The 18047-nt window shown below is 41.3% G+C and overlaps 1 protein-coding gene and 2 long non-coding RNA genes across 3 annotated transcripts; 2 read left to right on the top strand and 1 right to left on the bottom strand.

The window, feature by feature from the left end:
* Positions 1-6433: 6433 nt before the first annotated feature.
* On the bottom strand, positions 6434-14724 carry LOC120413059 (serine/threonine-protein phosphatase Pgam5, mitochondrial). Its single transcript, XM_039573763.2, has 5 exons — positions 14350-14724; positions 13887-14283; positions 7611-7888; positions 6797-7121; positions 6434-6738 (listed from the first exon to the last, which is right to left on the bottom strand). Exons 1-5 carry the CDS (start codon positions 14520-14522, stop codon positions 6463-6465), a joined length of 1449 nt encoding a protein of 482 aa, XP_039429697.1. The 5' UTR covers positions 14523-14724; the 3' UTR covers positions 6434-6462.
* Positions 7820-8921, top strand: LOC128093538 (uncharacterized). Its single transcript, XR_008212570.1, has 3 exons — positions 7820-7938; positions 8440-8549; positions 8600-8921. It is a non-coding gene; the product is annotated as an uncharacterized LOC128093538 (long non-coding RNA).
* A 402-nt stretch (positions 14725-15126) lies between the features above and the next one.
* On the top strand, positions 15127-17357 carry LOC128093539 (uncharacterized). Its single transcript, XR_008212571.1, has 3 exons — positions 15127-15857; positions 15932-16407; positions 16477-17357. It is a non-coding gene; the product is annotated as an uncharacterized LOC128093539 (long non-coding RNA).
* The last annotated feature ends 690 nt before the right edge of the window (positions 17358-18047 follow it).

Raw genomic sequence — 18047 nt, 5'->3', positions numbered from 1 at the left:
TTCAAGAATGTTCAAACTAAAAAAAAATAAGTCTGCTGGTTGAATCCCATCTAAAATTGAAGGTATCCAGTATAAAAGAACACTAAATAAGGATAAAAAACATTACTCGCAAATTTAAAGAAATTCAATATTCAGAGTCCGTATGTTTAAAAATGGATTGGCCGGGTACGGTGGTAAGCGTGGTAGCCTCTAAACCCCAGTACGGCCTGGGTTCAATCCCAGACGGTGGCATTTTTCGTGATGGGGAAGTAAAACGTCGGTCCATTTACGTAAAAGAGGTTTTGGGTGAGTCACCACACATAACCTTCGGACGCCTAGAAATGAGCAGAAACTTGCAACAGAGACCACAAAAGACCCGGGGGTCGTTAAAGTGGATTACTTTGCTTTTTGACGTAGACTTACGTCTTTGTCGAAGGTACTGGGGTGTCATTCCAAAAAACCCGGGCCGAAGGCCCTGGAATATTGCGTCATCCGTCAATCGCTTATATCTTCCTTCCCTCAAATCGAATCGGCACGATTTTGGTTCCATCCGATTCGAAAATTATTCAGCAATTTGCTATAAAACTTTCATTGTTGGCAAAATAGTTTGACTATTGAAACAATTGAATGTTTTAAAATGTATTCAAAATGCACAGATTTTGCAAGCAAAATAAGCGCTTCCCACTCACGGACGGGAATGTCAAGTACCTATTTTGAGGGGAAAATCATCCGAGCGACGCGACCGAGTGTCGGTCGCGAAAAAGGAGGGGAAGTAGCAGACCGGAATCGTATATAAGAACGCGCGCTCAGCCCATTCCATCATTCACGTCTCAGACGTCGGACCGGCAGCAGCAGCAGGAAAGCTCAGCCCAGAGCAGCAGCAGCAGGAGAGAGACCAGAGCAGCAGCAGCAGCAGGAGAGAGAGGGACCAGAACTGCAAAAGAAGTGCGCATCGCCTTCTCGTCGTCACCGTCAGCCAGTTGCCTCTCGATGGCCGGACCGTTTGGATCGTCCCACCCGGGACGAGGCAGCAACAAGATGGGGCGCGCGCTTGCTCCTTCTCGCCGAAAAGTTGCCTCTCGTGGGTCAAGCCGTGGTTGTGAAACTTCCAAATTCTAGTTGTTAAACTTTCCAACTCTTCGGAGTACCCTCACTTCCCGTCCCTCGTCCCACCCGGGGCGAGGCAGCGCAATGAATAATTACAGTTTAAATTTCAGGAACAAATTTTGGTTTTCGGGGGCGACGGTCTGCACAGCTTTCTGAGGCTGCTCTCGCCCCCAACTCCTAAAAACCCGGGCCGAAGGCCCTGGAATACTGCGTCATCCGTCAAACGCTTATATCTTCCTTCCCTCTAATTGAATTGACACGATTTACTTCGGGGGTGACGGATTGCACAGCTTTCTGAGGCTGCCCTCCCCCTCATTCTGCTACCAAACATTCACTCGGTTCGCGAAAAAATCGTTTTTCGTTCTTCTCTTTCCTTCCTCCATTCGATGTTGTCTAGTCAAAGATTTATCAACACATTCAAAGTATGTTTACATGGTAGCTGCGGTTTTGTTCGCATTAGATTTGCCATCTCTTTCTAGTAAAAGTCAATTCGAATCGTATATAAATTCTGTTTCAACAACCGGTACGTACACGGTCCGACTGAATTTACCGATCGCATTCACGATCTTATTCCGTTAATGTATTTCAAGTGTCTAGCTAATTCATCAAAATTAAGAAATGATTCACATATCAAAACTTTACGTAGTCTACGCCATTCCGGTTATGTCTGTGACATAACTACTTTGACTTTTATGTTTAAAAATGAGTTGAGTGTAGTAATACATAATCTTCTTCTTTCGTTGTTTCTTAATGAGAAAATACAAACAAAAATTTTCGGATTCAATTATTAAGAAATCGATGTTTTTGCACTCAACGAAAAATAATTTTATCTCTCTCAATATTTTTTTTAAATTAAAACTGCTACCGCTCGAATTCCGCGCCGTCCGTAACAACCCTGTTTATTCCATAAATGTTTGTCTTACCTCTTCAATTCTTGAATTTAATTCTTTAATTTTTAATTTCATTTCACCATCACTATTTTGCTTACATTTTAGATTACACAAAATTAGATAACTTTGGATCATTTTTAAATCATAGTTCAGTTTAATTTCGAGATAAATAAAAATTTAAGTAACGAATACTAAAGTGAAATTTTGGAAAATTTTCTTACCTTACATTTTTTTTAGAATTTTAGAATAAGAATTTAAAAATTAAGAAATCAACAATACCAAAACATCAGAATTCCTGAATTTTTAAAATTTATAATCTTCATGGTTTAGAATTTTAGATTTTTTTTTTTAATTTTCAAATGTTCGATTTTTTTCACTTTTGATTTTTTTAATCATTCAATTTTTGTATGATATGATATGACATGTATGATATGCTGAGCAAACGACCAACTTTAGAACAAATCTCTGAGGATGGTGTGGCAACTGCCTCATATTGTCCCACCTTGTGAGCGCTAGTAATTTGTAATTTTCAGTTGAACTCAAACCCAAAGCAAATCCTCATTATTTGATTTTTAAACCTAAACATATTGCAAACAAGCTACGCGCTTTTCATCGTGACCCCTTTCTTAAGCATTCCCTATATCGAGTTTTGCGTTTCTTCCGGACTGACCAATATAAAAAATTAAATATTATCAATGTTGCAAAGTTTGGCCAGGAAGACATTTAAATACATCATCAAGGGTGAATTTTCAAAAAGAAATGAAATTTTGTTGTAATATTCCTATGATCATCGAAATTCCCTGACCCAGCTTAAAATTCCCTGACTTTCCCTGACTTTTCCAGGTCAAACAAAATTCCCTGACAATTCCAGGTTTTCCCTGACTTTTCCAGAAATCGACACCATGACAGTTTATACAACATATTTACATCGTATTCTTTGTCTTCATACTCCTACAACCTACATCTAAGTACCATCTTCTTCCTCTTCATCCGTTTTGCCGACACAGAACGATCCACGGCATCAGCCACATTGGATCGCGGCATCTAATGCTTTTCGAGAAGTTCTGTGAAAAGTTCTGCTCTGTCGATGTACGACTGTGGAAAGCTGATCGACGGGATGTACCGAAAGTGGGATAAAAATCCCGTGATTGTAACGTTTGACGAGAAGGTCACCCCAGTTTGGGCGATTTCGTTTCCTGCTCGGAGACGAAGGTCGTATGGAGCAAGGTGAATTGCGTCACTCTCGTCCAAACTTTGATCACCTCCATCACATGGGCTTCGGCTGCGGTTTACCCTCAGTGGAACGCTTAGATTGTAACCAACAATAAGCAAAAATGTTAGATTTGCATACCGGCCGATGCTGAAACTGGACGATCCAACAATTCCTTTCCAGATCGATTGCGCCGGGGAATGCTCCAGCTGGACCTTCCATCGGGATGCAAACTGTAAGGGATTAGACATCTGGTCTCGGGGCGTGGCCTGGCCATCCTGCAAATAACCATCGTTCTGCGATAGAAGGTTTCAGCGAGCTGTCATCCATTTCTGCGAGAATAATTCACGTTAGATACTATTTGATCATAAAAAATAAACAAATACAAACCATCAACGGAAACTGCTGGAAAATTCTCAACCTCTTCTCTTTGACTATCGATCGAGTCCCGCAGCAAATGAGGTATTCTTGATTCAGGCGTAGATGTGATGGGCGCGTTGAAATCGCCGAACGTAATGTCAAGAACGGTCAAATTCCCGGAATCTTCTTTTGGTTTCTGATGTTTCGTCTCTGCAAATAAATAATTTATGTAACTTGCATCTTTTGGTTTAAACAGTTCAATTTACATACCGGTCCGTTCCTTCGATTGACTTGATGTGGGTGTCGCTTCCTTCTCTGGGTATTCCAAGTACGACAGTACCAAAGCTGGCCGTTCGGATGGCATCCAATTTCATCGGTACCTTGCGGATGACACCTTGGCCCGTGCAGCTCAACCGGGGTCTTTCGAGGAGTTCGGGCAGGAAGGTAAATTTTGTTCGAACTTTTCACAACTGCCAACGGAGGCCCAGAGTCGGAACTAAAACAAAGCAAAGCAACTTTACCGGAATGGAAAATTCCATTTCTGGACAACCGTATCTCCCGCTGCTTCTAGAGGGCCGGGAGACTTCCGCAAAAGATCTTCCGCCGGTAAATGACAACCGAGAAGTACCGGAGCGTGTGCAAACCACAGAGCAATTCTCACTAGTGTCAAAACAAAAGTTATGCTTTTTTGTTCAATCCAATTTATGCTCACATTCGGCTCGCATTCAATCAATCCTATCTGTCAAATTAGAGAGAGGGCGGGTTGGTCGTTTTGCACTATTCCCTTCGGCTTTGGCAGCATTGAAACATTTCATGCTCTCTCCCAGCTGATGACTACACTCTGCGCGAGAATCGGATAGATTGTTTATTGTACATAAATTGAAGATTGTAAAATAATTTAGTTTCATACAAAAACGACGCATAATTTATGTTTTAATTATCCATTTTATCTTTAACATAGGTCATTTTGATGTGAGCGTATGCGTATATGTAAGGCTACCAACTGTACGGATTTTTTCCTTACCATACGGATTTTCGGACCTCTTCGCGGATTTTTAACAGGCCGGAATTTTTGTAGGGAATTTTACGCATAATACGGATTTGTACGGAATTTCAACAACTTTTTAATCATTGAATTGCTTTTTTGATTTGGTCGAAGCTTTTGTTAACTACACAGAAAAAATATGTGAATTTACTTGACACGGAAAAAATGAATTACATGTAAACTCAGTTGATGTTAACGTAAGATTCGACGTAAACGGTTGAATCACACGTAAAATCATGTTTTTACGTATAATTTGTTGCAAATTTACATCAAATTGCATTTAAATTTAAATGTTTAATGACGTGCAAAAGTGTTACATCATAAATGATGTAACATTTGGAAATATTTTTTTGTGTGTAGAAATTTTTATTTTTCTGTGAGTTTGATTTAAAAAGGGAGAGTTTTCCTGGGTTTCCTCAATTCAAACTTTATTATCAGTAATTCTAGAGTTTTTGAACTATTGTCTTTCATATGTTGATAGGACTTTTAAAAAAACTCTAGAATTGTTCTTTTAGAAATTCCTTACTATATATATTTATCCATTTCCAAAGGCTTTCTAAAACTTGTGAAAACATTTGAACATTTGAATTAACAAATCTAGAGTTTTTTTAAAGGTCCTATAAATTGTTGTGTTTCACATGTTATAGGGCCTTTTCAATAAAAAAAAAACTCTGGAAAAGTGTTCGTGAAAACACTAAGAACGATATTATTCGTAAAAGCAAACTTGACATTTTGTAAACTTTAAAACGTTTAAGAAAAAACATTGAAGAACATAATGATTTGATTCAAATCACGGTTTATTTTATGAATACTTTTAAACGTGCAACGTGTGAAATTTGTTAGCTGTAAAAACGACACAGTTTTATGTTTTTAATTTTCAAATTTATTAAATTTAATTTATATAAATAATTCATTGACAATTTTTGTTATACCATGGTGTCATATCGGCAAAGTGTACGGATTTTTGCTCAGCAAGAGTTGGTAGCCTTACGTATATGCATGATGATTAAAATACATTTATAATTGCTCATAGGTCGATTTGCTACCGTTCTATGTACACGTTCGACTGGAAAGCACATAGAACAACGAGTTGGTAAAATGACCTATAACCATTTTGTTAAAAATTTATTGAGAATAGTTGTAGGTTGTTTTGTAGATTAATAATATATTTAAAAATATAAGAGTTTCAAGAAATCGGGTTAGCGGATAGCATAGTTTTTAGTACACAGAATATAATGCAATAACTAACTCAGTTTGTTTACTTTTGGCGCATAGGACCTTTTGAAAAAGTACTCTAGAATTTAACTACCTACCTGTTGTAGTTGCCCGCAAACTACGGTGTTAAATTCTCTTTGGGAGTTGGTCGAATTGAAGAGTAAAACTAGGGTGACCGATGTGATTAGGAACAAAACGGAATTTAGTACTTAAAATTAATAAAATATTTTTAACTTTTAGCAAGCATTACACTAGAAACCGACGGTGTTTATTTGCTGAAAAGAGCCCGAAAACTCGTCCCAACAAGTAGCGGTAAACGAGAACATGTATGTGAGTGTGGAGTTACAATGAAACAAAAGAGAACTTGAACGAACATATAAGAAACGTCCATTTAGGCATAAAATCATACGTTTGTTCGGTGTGCGGACTAGCAGTAGGCTATAGAACCAGCCTAAATCATCATTTTAAAACCCACACAAAACCATACGCGTGTGAATGGCCCAGATGTGGACGAAAGTTCAGCAACAGAAACGCCGGCATGAAAAAGTGCACGTGAAAGGCGAGGAGGACGGCATGGACATGGATGATGAGGAGGACTAAACCACTAATTAGCAAACTCAACTAATATTTCAATCCGGACCGTATTGTTTCGCTACCTATCGACTCTGCAGTTCCGGCGGAATGTGACTCGCTTCGCCGAGCGACCGCAGCGACACCCTACCGGTGTGCCCAATCGCGATCCACGTCAGCGAGGCATGCTGCAGCGACATCCGGAGCCACGCTTCCGGCGGAATCTGCAACGCTCGACACACCAGATAGCGAATGACGTTGGCGTGACAAACCACCGGCGTGTACGTGTCGCCCTGCTTCTGGACTGCCCGGTGGAAGTACTTCCGGAAGGCGGCCACGATCCGTGCGTGGGTGGTGGCGATCTTGGAGATTTAAATTACGGAAAAGTCTATCCCGGTTTGAAGTGTTCTGTAAACTAACCTCACTGTCGGAATGCCGACTGGGCGATGGCGGATCCGGTCGAATCGGAGTTCCCTCCATCAGCAGGGGTTCGTCAAGGAGTTTCAGGCCGGGAAACGATCCGGAAATTATTTTCGCCGACTCCCGGGCACGTGTCATCGTGGAGCGAACGATCCTGTCAAATTTGACGCCTAACCGCTTGAGATAATCTGCCGTGAAGGCGACCTGCTTTTGGCCCACCTCGGTCAGATACCTTTCGGAATCGTTTCGTCCGTCCAGGTTGTACTGGCCGTGACGGATGAGGATCAAATTTCGGGTGCCTCGAGCTTTTGTTTGGTTGCTTGGACTGAAATAAAAGTGTGGTGTGTTAAGGCGCCTAAAATATTTCAAATTGCACAGATGTCAAATGAAATATTTCAGGCGCCCAAGTACTTACTAGTCCCAATTGTGATCCCATTTGCCACATTTGGCTACATTTTGTTTGCCGTAGGTTCCTTGCAGTGACCACTGCAATGTAGTCAAGAAACATAAAGCTGCCACAATACTGTTCAGCACTGCCATTCCGTTCTAAAATCAACAGTAGATTGAAATATTTCACTACTTTCGCTTGAACTCTTTACAGTTTCGGAACGAATCAAATTTTGTATGCTGAAAAAGGCATGAAATTGGAACAAATTGGGAAAATATTTCTCTTAAAAATAAGCTAGTCAACGACAAATACTCTTCCATAATTTCATTGCTTATTTATTACTTCACATTAAATGCTTTCAAATCTTCACTTCCTAACCTCAAAATAAATTCAAACCCTCCAACGCCCCCACTTCCTCTCACTTACCGACTGAGCAGCTCCTTGGGCATGTGGCCGGTTTCGCCGAGCGTCCGCAGCGTCACCCGCCCGTCGTCCATGACCGAAATCCATGTGATGGACGCGTGCCCCAGCGAAATGCGCAACCAGGCCTCCGGCGGGAACTGCAGCGCGCGGCACACAAAGTACCGGATGACGTTGGCGTGGCAAACCACCAGCGTGTACGTGTCCTGCTTCTGGTCCGGTTCGGCCCGGTGGAAGTACTTGCGGAAGGCGGCCTCGATGCGGGCGCCGTCTTCGAAGAACTGCTGCAAAAGGAGGGAAGACCGGAGCGGGGAGAGAGATATTGTGTTTAGCAGTCTTCCCGAAACGCGCGCACGCCGTACACGCCGTACAAGTTTTCAGTGCAGATGAACCTCAAACACACCAGGCTGCCATGTTCGAGTTCTCCCCGCACGGCGCACTCAAGTTTACACGCGGTGTAAACACGGGGTGCACACCTCGGGTACAACGCCGTGCGAGTGAAGAGCGTATAAAGAGACGAAAAAATGACTGCTTCTCACTCTCTCTGTGGCAAACACTGTAGTGTGACTGCAGCGGAGAATGAAACACCACTTTACAGCAGAGGGAGCGTGAGGGAACTATTTTTGTCTCTTTTCTGCGTCGTCGGCTTGCACGGGGTTTGTACCCGGGGTGCAAGGTTCGGTTTTAAACTCGAGGTTTGTGTGCGCGTACAGACTGTACACGGTAGAGTTTAGGTTTGCTTGTACGCGTGCACACGCGGTGCTGGTGTTTGATCGAGTACAGAAAACAGAGAACGCGGTTGAACGCGGTGCACGGGGATCACTGGTGTTTAGAGTTAGGGCCTTCAACAAAAACATTGAATTACGGCATATCGAAATAGTCCAAATCGGTGTTGAAAGTGATAGAAAAAACTATCATTTGATGATTCCACCAAAACATTAGAAGGTATAGCGACCGTCATTAAATTTAGCTCTCTTTTATCTCGTAAATTCCAGCATGAGCATTCTCTTTCTATCACTGCTTCCCGTTTCCTCGTTCACGAACACTCGCCGAAGATTTTTTTTGTTTTCTCAGGAAACCGCAAAGAAAGAACACGAGAGGAGGATTGGGAACCGACCACGCGTAACGTCCCGTTGAGACCAAATTTATTTGGAACCCCGGTCGTACAGGACTTCAAGTTAAACACGGGGTTCCAAATTACTGTGGGCTTAAACTGCGTTGGCAAATTTTGTTTCGAGGGAGAATGGTTGTGAATCCGGGAATGAAAGAGTAAACGGAATGTCACACATGATTGTGAAAACACGAGGTAGAGATCGTTGATTCTTTTTGTTGAAATAATGCGACTAGTGCCGAGGATTCCCGAATCCCGGGATTTTTTTTTATAAATTGTTCCGGATATTCACGAAATTGAACAAAAGAAAATCAAATTTTGCTCTGGAAATTCATGTTTGGTTGTGGAAATAGATAAACAGTTGAATACTTAACCTTTCGGAAGTCGCGTGTTTTTGCGTTTCATACAAATCGAGCCAAACATTTCATTAGGGCACAAAACCAAAAACCGCGATTCGAGAAAATCGCTTGCAAAAAGTGGCAACTTGTTTCAATTTCTATTCAGAAAAGAAGCTTGACTGATGGTATTTTTACAAATGATACGATAAAACACATCATTATCCTCAACTCTGCTTGAATGCTTCTTAATTTATGTTGATTTTCGCAATAAAACTCATAATTTAAATAAATCTCGATATTGTTCATAATGGGCCCTTTCTAAATGCAATTTCGAAGAGAACTGAAAGGGCACTAAAGCGCTGTCACGCGATTGTTGTTTTGAATGATGTTATGGGCCCTTTTGTTTAGTTAGAAATAATGAGGAATCCAGCGGAAATGTTGATAATTGGTGAAGTTTTGTGATCGAATGTTGTAGATAAGGTATGTGGAACATAAAAATTCTTCAAAAGTGTATTGAACAGCAGCCGCGGGACCGTAACAAATATTGTATTTCGACGAAGTTTTTTTCTGCAGAAATCCTTGGTGAAACGTAAATCAAACTTTGTTTTGAAGTGAATTAGTGTTAAGAATGTATGAAAAGTTCACTTTATAACATAGAAAGTTCCTCAACTACGAAAAACTAAGGAAAAGGAAAGGGCACAATTGAACTTTTTGTCTAGTTTGGAGTGAACATTGTTATGTGCCCTTTGTGTTTGTGATTTTTTCAATAGGAAACTGTTTGCTATCAATCTGAATCTTGGAGGGCACGTAGAGAGAGTGTACTAATGAATGGAATAGTGGAACAATCCCGAATGTTTACTTTTTGGTTTTGTGCCCTGATGAAATGTTTGGCTCGAAATGCCCTTACAAAGTGTGTACAAAGTACACGTATGCGACTGCCGGTGGGTCAAGGAGCTATAAGACCCATAAGACCAGGTCCCTGCAATGGCGGCCATCTTTTTGTAACCAAAGCTTCTGACGAGTACGAGAAGATAAAGAAGACAACAACAAAAAAACAAGTTGTCAAATTGTATCAACAAACCTAACCGCGTGCATTGATCCACTTGAAAAAATGATAATTTTAATTGAAATGAGGAGAATTTCGAAGAACGGGGTCTCCTCGGAGCCAATCCGCCAAACAGTCGGGCAGGTGCATATTGAGCAGGTTGAGGTTTTATGTTTTCTTTCAAAAAATCCAGGGTGCTCCTTTTTCAACAGGTTCACCGTTATTTTTCGGCCAGTGATTTAGACCACGACGGATATTCGGTGGTAGCCGCGACATTTCATTACTAAAGTTACTCTCTGATTACGCAAACATCAAAATAACATATTTTAAAGCCACATTTTCGCGAAAAAAAATTGTGGGGTTCGATCGCTTTGAATGTAAACAGTAGACGCCATCTACCACTACATCAGCAGCCGATTTCAGATAGGGGCTACTCACAAACACTTATGCGTGTGCTAGTTTTCAGACAGGGGCTACTCACTAATACTAATGCAAGATTATGGTGATGGACGAGTAGAGTATCCCTTTACTCTGATACCACCCCCTTGGATAAGACCATGGCAAGCAAACAAACTCGAACTTTTTGTGTTTGACAGTTTGCCAAACTCACAACCTTGGTTGCGGCTAGAGGGTGACGAGCGGGAATTCCCGGGAAATCGTCCATTTTTGGACTTCTCGATTCCCGGGAAATTCACTCGAGACTCCCGGGAAATTTCATACTTATATATTTCGAAGCAAAATTATATAAACTAATCAGAAAATTATTTGAAAAATTCTAAATTGTTTAGAATATTGGAAGTTCAATGTTCGATGTCCAAGTTCGAATAAACCAGTGCTTCTCTGATCTTCTTATTCAAAAAGTTTGAAATTTGACTTGTCGAAAATTCCAATAACTATAATTGAGAGAAGCCAAAAAAAAAACGTTACTTAATCCACCTTAAGGTGGTTGGTGCCTTCCTCGCATTCATGTTGTATTTTAGGTGGTATTTACAAATTAATTTAAGAGTTTTTTTTATTTTTTTTTCATTTGTTTTTTTTTTTAATTATTGGTTTTACTTGAACAGCAATTTTCAATTCTTTTTTTACCAACTCTTCAAAATAAAGGTGAAAAGTCTCATGAGTTATATATTTCAGTAAAAAGTTCGTGTATATCTTTGTCGAGACAAAATGATGCAGCAACATAATTAATACAGATTTTTTCCAGAAGAGACGCAAACACTGCTTAAACGATGTGGCTACCGGGCGATACGTATGCAAGGGGGTGTGGCTGCCAATCCCCCGCGTGGTCAAAAAGCCAAAAAAGCAAAAAGACCCGGCCTTTGAGGTTATGCAAAAATCACCCTTTTTGTAGCTACATAAAAACTTTTTTCTTTGCATAACTTTAAAAGTACTTCACTTAACAGAATAAAATTTAATAGGGTTTTAGGGGACCCCAAAACGAACAAAATAAGGCGGATCCGGACAAAATCGGTACAGCCAGTTCTGAGATAATCGTGTGGAAAAAAATCATGTCTACACACATCCCCACAGACATTTGTTCAGAATTTGATTCTGAGTCGATAGGTATACGTGAAGGTATATCTAGGAGTCGTATTTAAGAAGTTCATTTTTCAAGTGATTTTATAGCCTTGCCTCAGTGAGGTGAGGAAGGCAAAAAGAATTTGGACCCCAGAATTTATCTTGAAGCATACTTAGCAGTTACACCCCAGAAATGAAATCTATTTTTTTAAATTATTTTTATTTATTTTTTCTAAGAAGGGAAAGCTTTTTCAAAATAAGTTCAATTTCCATATCCTCTCTCGAGCATAGCAGTCCTCATAATCTGTTTTTTTTTTTTAATTTCGCTGTATCAAGAAAATTTCCCTTTTTTATGTCAAAAAGTGATTTTGTGTTTAGCTACTTTTTTTACTTCACAAAAATCTAATTAGTAGGTAATGCAACCAGCTTGTGAAACTTTTGAGAAATTACTCTGTGCGAATAAAGATTCGTTAACATTTTAGACTACAATTTTGAGGCCTAAACAGCACAAGAAACGATCTTGTATTTGCAGACTCAGAAAAAATATATCAAAAGGTAGATATCGTTCCTAAGATAAAAAGGATACTGAAGTTAACGTTCCATAGAATAAGTATGAATTAAATGTAACTTAATTGATTGAAAAGAAACAATATTATTACATTTCCTTTTAAATTATTGCCACTATTGGCATAGAAAAGAAAACTCCCGGGTCCCGGGAATTCCCGGGAAATGGCCAAATTCAACTCTCGATTCCCGGGAAATTGTAAATCTCGAGAATCGTCACCCTCTTGTTGCGGCAAACTCGCAAACAAAGCCAATTAGGTACTAAAGGCCTATGTCAATTTTTATGTACAACGGTAAAAAACACGATTAAAAACCATTTCTGATCACTTTTTTTTCATTTTAACGCAAAATTTTTTTTTGACAGGACAACATTTTTTCGATGTATCAACTATGGTCCCCTTAGAACGAGCTGTCAAGTAGGAGCTTTTCTGTCAAGAAGAACCGCGAGGTTAATTTTTCAAAATTGATTCAAAAATCCATTTTAAACTCTTTGTGGTCGTACAAAGGGTCATTGTACTCAGAAAAATAAGCTTTATCGTTGTAAACACGCAGAAAAATATTTTGTAGAATCAGCCTGTACGAGGTTTGATTCAACAAAATTTTTGTTGAATATAATCAACGCCGATTTTGCGTTGAAACAAACCTTGATTTTCTTAATTCCACAAAAATCTTTTGTTGTTTTGAAAAAGTTGCTTTGACGTTTAGCGTTGATTCAACAAAAATCTTGATTTTCAAATCAACAAAACGTTTTGTTGATTCAAATATGCCTTATTTTGCTGCGTGAACAATAATATGAGCAATCTAAGCTTCATTTCAGGACCCAATTGTGACTGACAATTCTGCAAACAAATACAGGCAAACTGCCAAACCGTCAAAAAGTTTTTGCCTTCCTCACGTTACTGAGGAAAGGCTATAAAATCACTCGCTTCTCAATTAGACCTCCTAGACCCACCTTCATGTATACCTATCGACTCAGAATCAAATTCTGAGCAAATGTCTGTGTGTGTGGTGAGATGTTGATCAAAAAATTGTCACTCGATTATCTCGACATTGGCTGAACCGATTTTGTCCGTTTTGGCATCATTCGATCCGTCTTGGGGTCCCATAAGTCGCTATCAAAAATTATGCAGTTTAGTTAAGTGCTTAAAAAGTTATGCTAAAAAACGATTTTAACAAAAGTCCGAAAGATTGTAAAAAGGGTAGTTTTTGTAAGAAAACCCGTCATGCTATACATACAGAGAGGTATTAAAAAGACCTTTCTAACGAGTCCAAGACATTGAAGATCTGACAAATCTATCAAAAGTTATAAGCACTTAAGTGTTATTTACGCACTTTTTGCATTTTGGATAGCACCCTTTAAATGTGAGGAAGGCGCCAACCACCTAAGGGTGGATTCAGTAACGTTTTTTTGTTTGCGATGGGACGGACAAGACTCGAGCGGCAGTCCAGGAAGAATAAAAAAAAGCGTAAAAACAGACAAAAACAAAAGTTCAGGTCTTTTATCGTCGTAAACAATCAAAGTTATCTGGACAGGTTTATTGTTTCAAATCTGCACAAACCCAACCAAAATATTCCACGACGAACATATGATAAAGCTGACTATCTTTTTTTAAATTACAAGTTTGTCCACATATTGTTTTCAATCGCGTATAATTTGCGATTGAAGAATGTCCAAATAAATGTTCACATTTGTCCCCAATACATACCGAAACCTCCGGCCGCCAGTGGCCCACGGGTGGCTCCGGCGGAATCGGCGCTCCCTCCTCGAGCATCGCATCGTCGTGCAGCTTGAGCTCGGGCAGCGAACCGGAAATAATCTTGGCCGTTTCCTGCGCCCGCGTCATCGTCGAGCGAATGATTTTGTCGAAATCAAAGCCCAGCTGCTTCAGCCGTTCCCCACTGCAGGCGGCCTGCTTCCGGCCCTTCTCGGTGAGGTAACGCTCGGCATCGGTGCGGCCGTCCATGTTGTACTGACCGTGGCGGACCAAAATCAGATGGCGTGTAACTCTGGTGCGCTTTTTGTCCAACTTTTCGTTGTACCGGTTCTGGACCACCGGGTCGACATTGTCCCCCACCGGTTCGACCAGGCTGCGCGGGTCGCGGCTGCTTGCGACGGAACAATCCCGTTAAACCCATTTAAAACGAATTAGAAAAAAGATCGAAACTTACTGATCCCAGTTGTAGTCCCACTTGCCGCACTTGGACACCTCAAAGTTGGTAGTCCACGAGGCGTGCACCTGCCGTTGGTTCCACTGGCGGGACGCGTACCAAAATCCGGCCGCTCCCCCCACGGCACCCACCGTCAGGCTGACCATTCGCTGCATCCTGGTCCACGATCCCATGATTGACTTTAGTGGCAAAATTGATAATACTGAGCAGTTGAGATTTAAATGCAACCGAACACAGCTTTTTGGCACAATGGATTGAACACAGAAATTATAAAATTACAATAAAATGAGAAAATAAGTTAAAAATGACGATTCACGATGCGAAGAGATCGGAGCGGAACAGAAACCGGCAAAACGCGAAAACGATTTGTTTTGACTTTTGCAAAGTGACAGAGCTGCAGGGTTGTGAAAAGTGCGAATCGCGGAATGCCTAGTGAGCAGAGTTCGGAAAACCACTCACACTCACAAATCGAGTAGGCTTCCTCACAGCAAACACTCTCGTTACTCACCGTGAGTGTGAGGGCTGAGTAAATTTACTCATATTTGAGTAAAATGAGGGCGTGAGTAGGCCGTTTCCAACAGTTTGTTATTTATAGAATCAATGAACATATCAATCCAAAATCAATCGTCTCTATCAATCGGTTGTACATTCGAGGTAGCGTCAATGTCTGTAAATCCGAAGGTTTTGTGTTGGTATTAATTAGGCATAAACTTTTTTTTTTTTTGTTGTCTGTCTGGTATATATTTTTTTTTTCATTGCTGAAAAGGAAACCTTGGGTTGTCGAAGTCCAGCGGCTGGCGGATGGGCAATTGTTTTCATAATTTTAAGATGGGCGACCGGTCGAAATCTGTTGTGGATTGACCTACCGCGGGATAAATCGGAGGCCGCAGACGGGGGCAGCTTCTGCGGGTGGATGTTGGCAGCCATACCAAAAGAAGATGGCCGTGTTGTTGTGGGTAATGGTCACTCCCTTCGATAGCTGTGCAACTGTGGTTCCCGGTCGCTGTCAGTTCTACCAATATGTCTTGCCTAAGAACCAGGACACGCCAGTGGAGCCTCAGCGGATGCCGGTGGCCCTAGCCTAAAGCTGTCCAAAGCACTGGATCGGCTTTTTTTAAATTTTCAGTGAACCTCCAAGCCAAAGCCACCGGCGGCTACTGCAACTTCTTCGGGATGTCCCGATTCTGCAGCATAACACATTTATACAACTGTCGACGACTGGGAGTGGCCACTTACCTCAGCAACACGGCCATCCACTGCTGGTAAAGCTATTAAAATCCACCCGCAGATGCATTCCTAGTCTAAACAACGTCCGACCCTAGGGGTTGGACAGAATTAATGGGTTAACAATTCGTCAATCTATTGACGACGGTTTTGATATTTTCGTCAATACTTTAACGAAAGGTTGAGCCAGCGTTCCCACCGTGTAGTTTTGACCTCGGTTAAAATTGACAGCTTAATTGTTTATAAACAAAAACATGTGTTTTTTTACTCGTGCGCAACAACAGGTAAGTTCTGTATTATAATTTATTTAGATTGCTGAAAAAGCTTTAATCTTCACGATTTGTTATTGATTCGACAGGTGCCATCTCTCCGGTGGAAATTACGACCTCAACAAGAATACCGAAGAAGGCGGCCTTTAACAACTCAATCGTTTCGAGTGAAAATTCCAGACCAAACCAGCGGAACCAATCAAACTTCCAGAAGCGCCTTCAGCACGCAGGTCGGCCGCTTCGAAAAAGGTGCAGCAAAACCAAGCCGGATGGTGCTTCTGTTCAAAGTTATCTGAAGGATAATTTAGTAACGGAAACGTTTCTCCTGAAACACTGCACCAACTCGGACGAGTTAAATTTATCTCGAATGTGCCGCTGCTGTCGTGGGGCCCAAGCTTAACTTTTTGCATCTTGTGCTTGGAACTGCTTGGCATTGAGAACTCGATCTTTACTCTGTCCAGCCTGCGCAATTACAACATGCTACGCAGTCGCGGCTCTCTAGGAAGCTCTGCAGTACATCTTTGGCAGCCAGCGTAGCAAAGACTACGGTGCCCGGAGAATGTCGGTACGGATGCGTCAGACTATGACAAGTAACAAGAACCTGAACATCAACTCATTTTGATTGTTTCCACAGGCCTTAAGGAAATTATGCGTGTATTCGATCGGGAACAACTGTAATCTGAAGAAACTGATGCCGTGCCCGCGTCGGCGGCAATCTCGGCATAAACTATAGAACTCCTGGCTAATCCAACCCGGGACAACATACTGCGCTACTGCAAGTACCTTCTACGTAAGCAAGAATACGAAGAGGTCTCTTGGACGGACCTGCTGGCAACTATCCCGGTCATCCGGAACCCGAAAACCAAACTATACGACACTATTGACCGCAACGACCCGGTCCAACTCAATGAGTTCCTCAAGCTGCTCTCGCTTTTGTTCGAATCAAACGCCTCGTCTGCTAGCGGGAAGACGGCCGCCGCGAGGAGTCTGTGCCAGTCGATGAAGAACATCAGCGACTTTGTGCTGCTGTAAAAGTCCTGGGAGACGAGACTGCTGATCGCATATGTGTTATATTTCCAGTGATTGTATGTCGATATCGATTAAAATCATCAAAAAAAACTCCAACACCCCCCAAACTCCCCCCTCCATCCACCCACTCTCACCAAGATTTTTATTTTGTTAAGATTGAAAGATAAGAGCATTTCGTCTATCGAAGATACCCTAGATAATTTGGGCAAATTGAAGAATTTTAGGAACATTCAGTCACTGCCGGTTCTTGCCAAGACCGCGCCAAGATTCGTTCGTTCAGCTTGAGGTGATTTCGCTTTTCGACGAGCTCGGCTAGGAAGACCAGATTCTCGAAGAAGGCGACCGTGCTGGAACTTGAGTTGAATGTTTCGTTCGCCAATGCGGACGACGTGCTTCCAACACGTGGACCAGCAGGATTTGGTAGCTTGGGAGACCCCGAAAAAGAAGCCAAACTTTAGCACCAGAATGCTATCTGCGATCTTGCCAACGGAGTGCATCCTCAACACCGAGATGTCTTGGCAATTCGGACTCGACATACCACCCTCCCATCGGATGGGGAAATAAAACGTCGGCCCCGGCCTTAGTTGTTGTTAGGCCATTAAGCCATTCCAGGTGTAAGAGTCGTCTCCCCCGTATTAGGACAAACAACACACCAAACCAAGCCTGGTAGATTTTGATCCGAATACTATCTGCCGGGAACAGGGATGCCAGATGGTTTTTTAAAATGTCTGTAAAAAAGTCTGTGTATGTCTGTGCACTTGTCTAAAATTCAAATATATCAATTTACAGTCATTGAAATCCATCAGCAATTGCGTTTTTATGCATTTGAGAACTAACTAAATAAGTTTTGGATAAAAAATTTACAAAATATTAATTTAATGAAGTTTTTTAAAAGTCTGTGTACCTCAAAAAATGTCTGACACAAGCCCAAATGTCTGTGAAACACAGACAAATCTGTGCATCTGGCATCCTTGGCCGGGAACGAAACGTAAACAAAAAAAAACTTGATTGAACGTTAATTTTCACTTTTTGTCGGAAGTCTTCAAAAATGGTTCTCGGTTTGAAAATCTGCGGCGATGCTTGACTTTTCAACGGAATTCGTGTTCACACCAATGTGCGGTTCGATTCGCAACATTGTCGTTGTTCAAGCCAAAAACCCTTTATTTCCCACACTGC

The sequence above is a fragment of the Culex pipiens genome, chromosome 3 (genome assembly GCF_016801865.2).
Source record: "Culex pipiens pallens isolate TS chromosome 3, TS_CPP_V2, whole genome shotgun sequence".
Taxonomy (NCBI): domain Eukaryota; kingdom Metazoa; phylum Arthropoda; class Insecta; order Diptera; family Culicidae; genus Culex; species Culex pipiens.
Note: the sequence above shows the minus strand (reverse complement) of the source record. Positions and strands in the feature narration are given on the sequence as shown.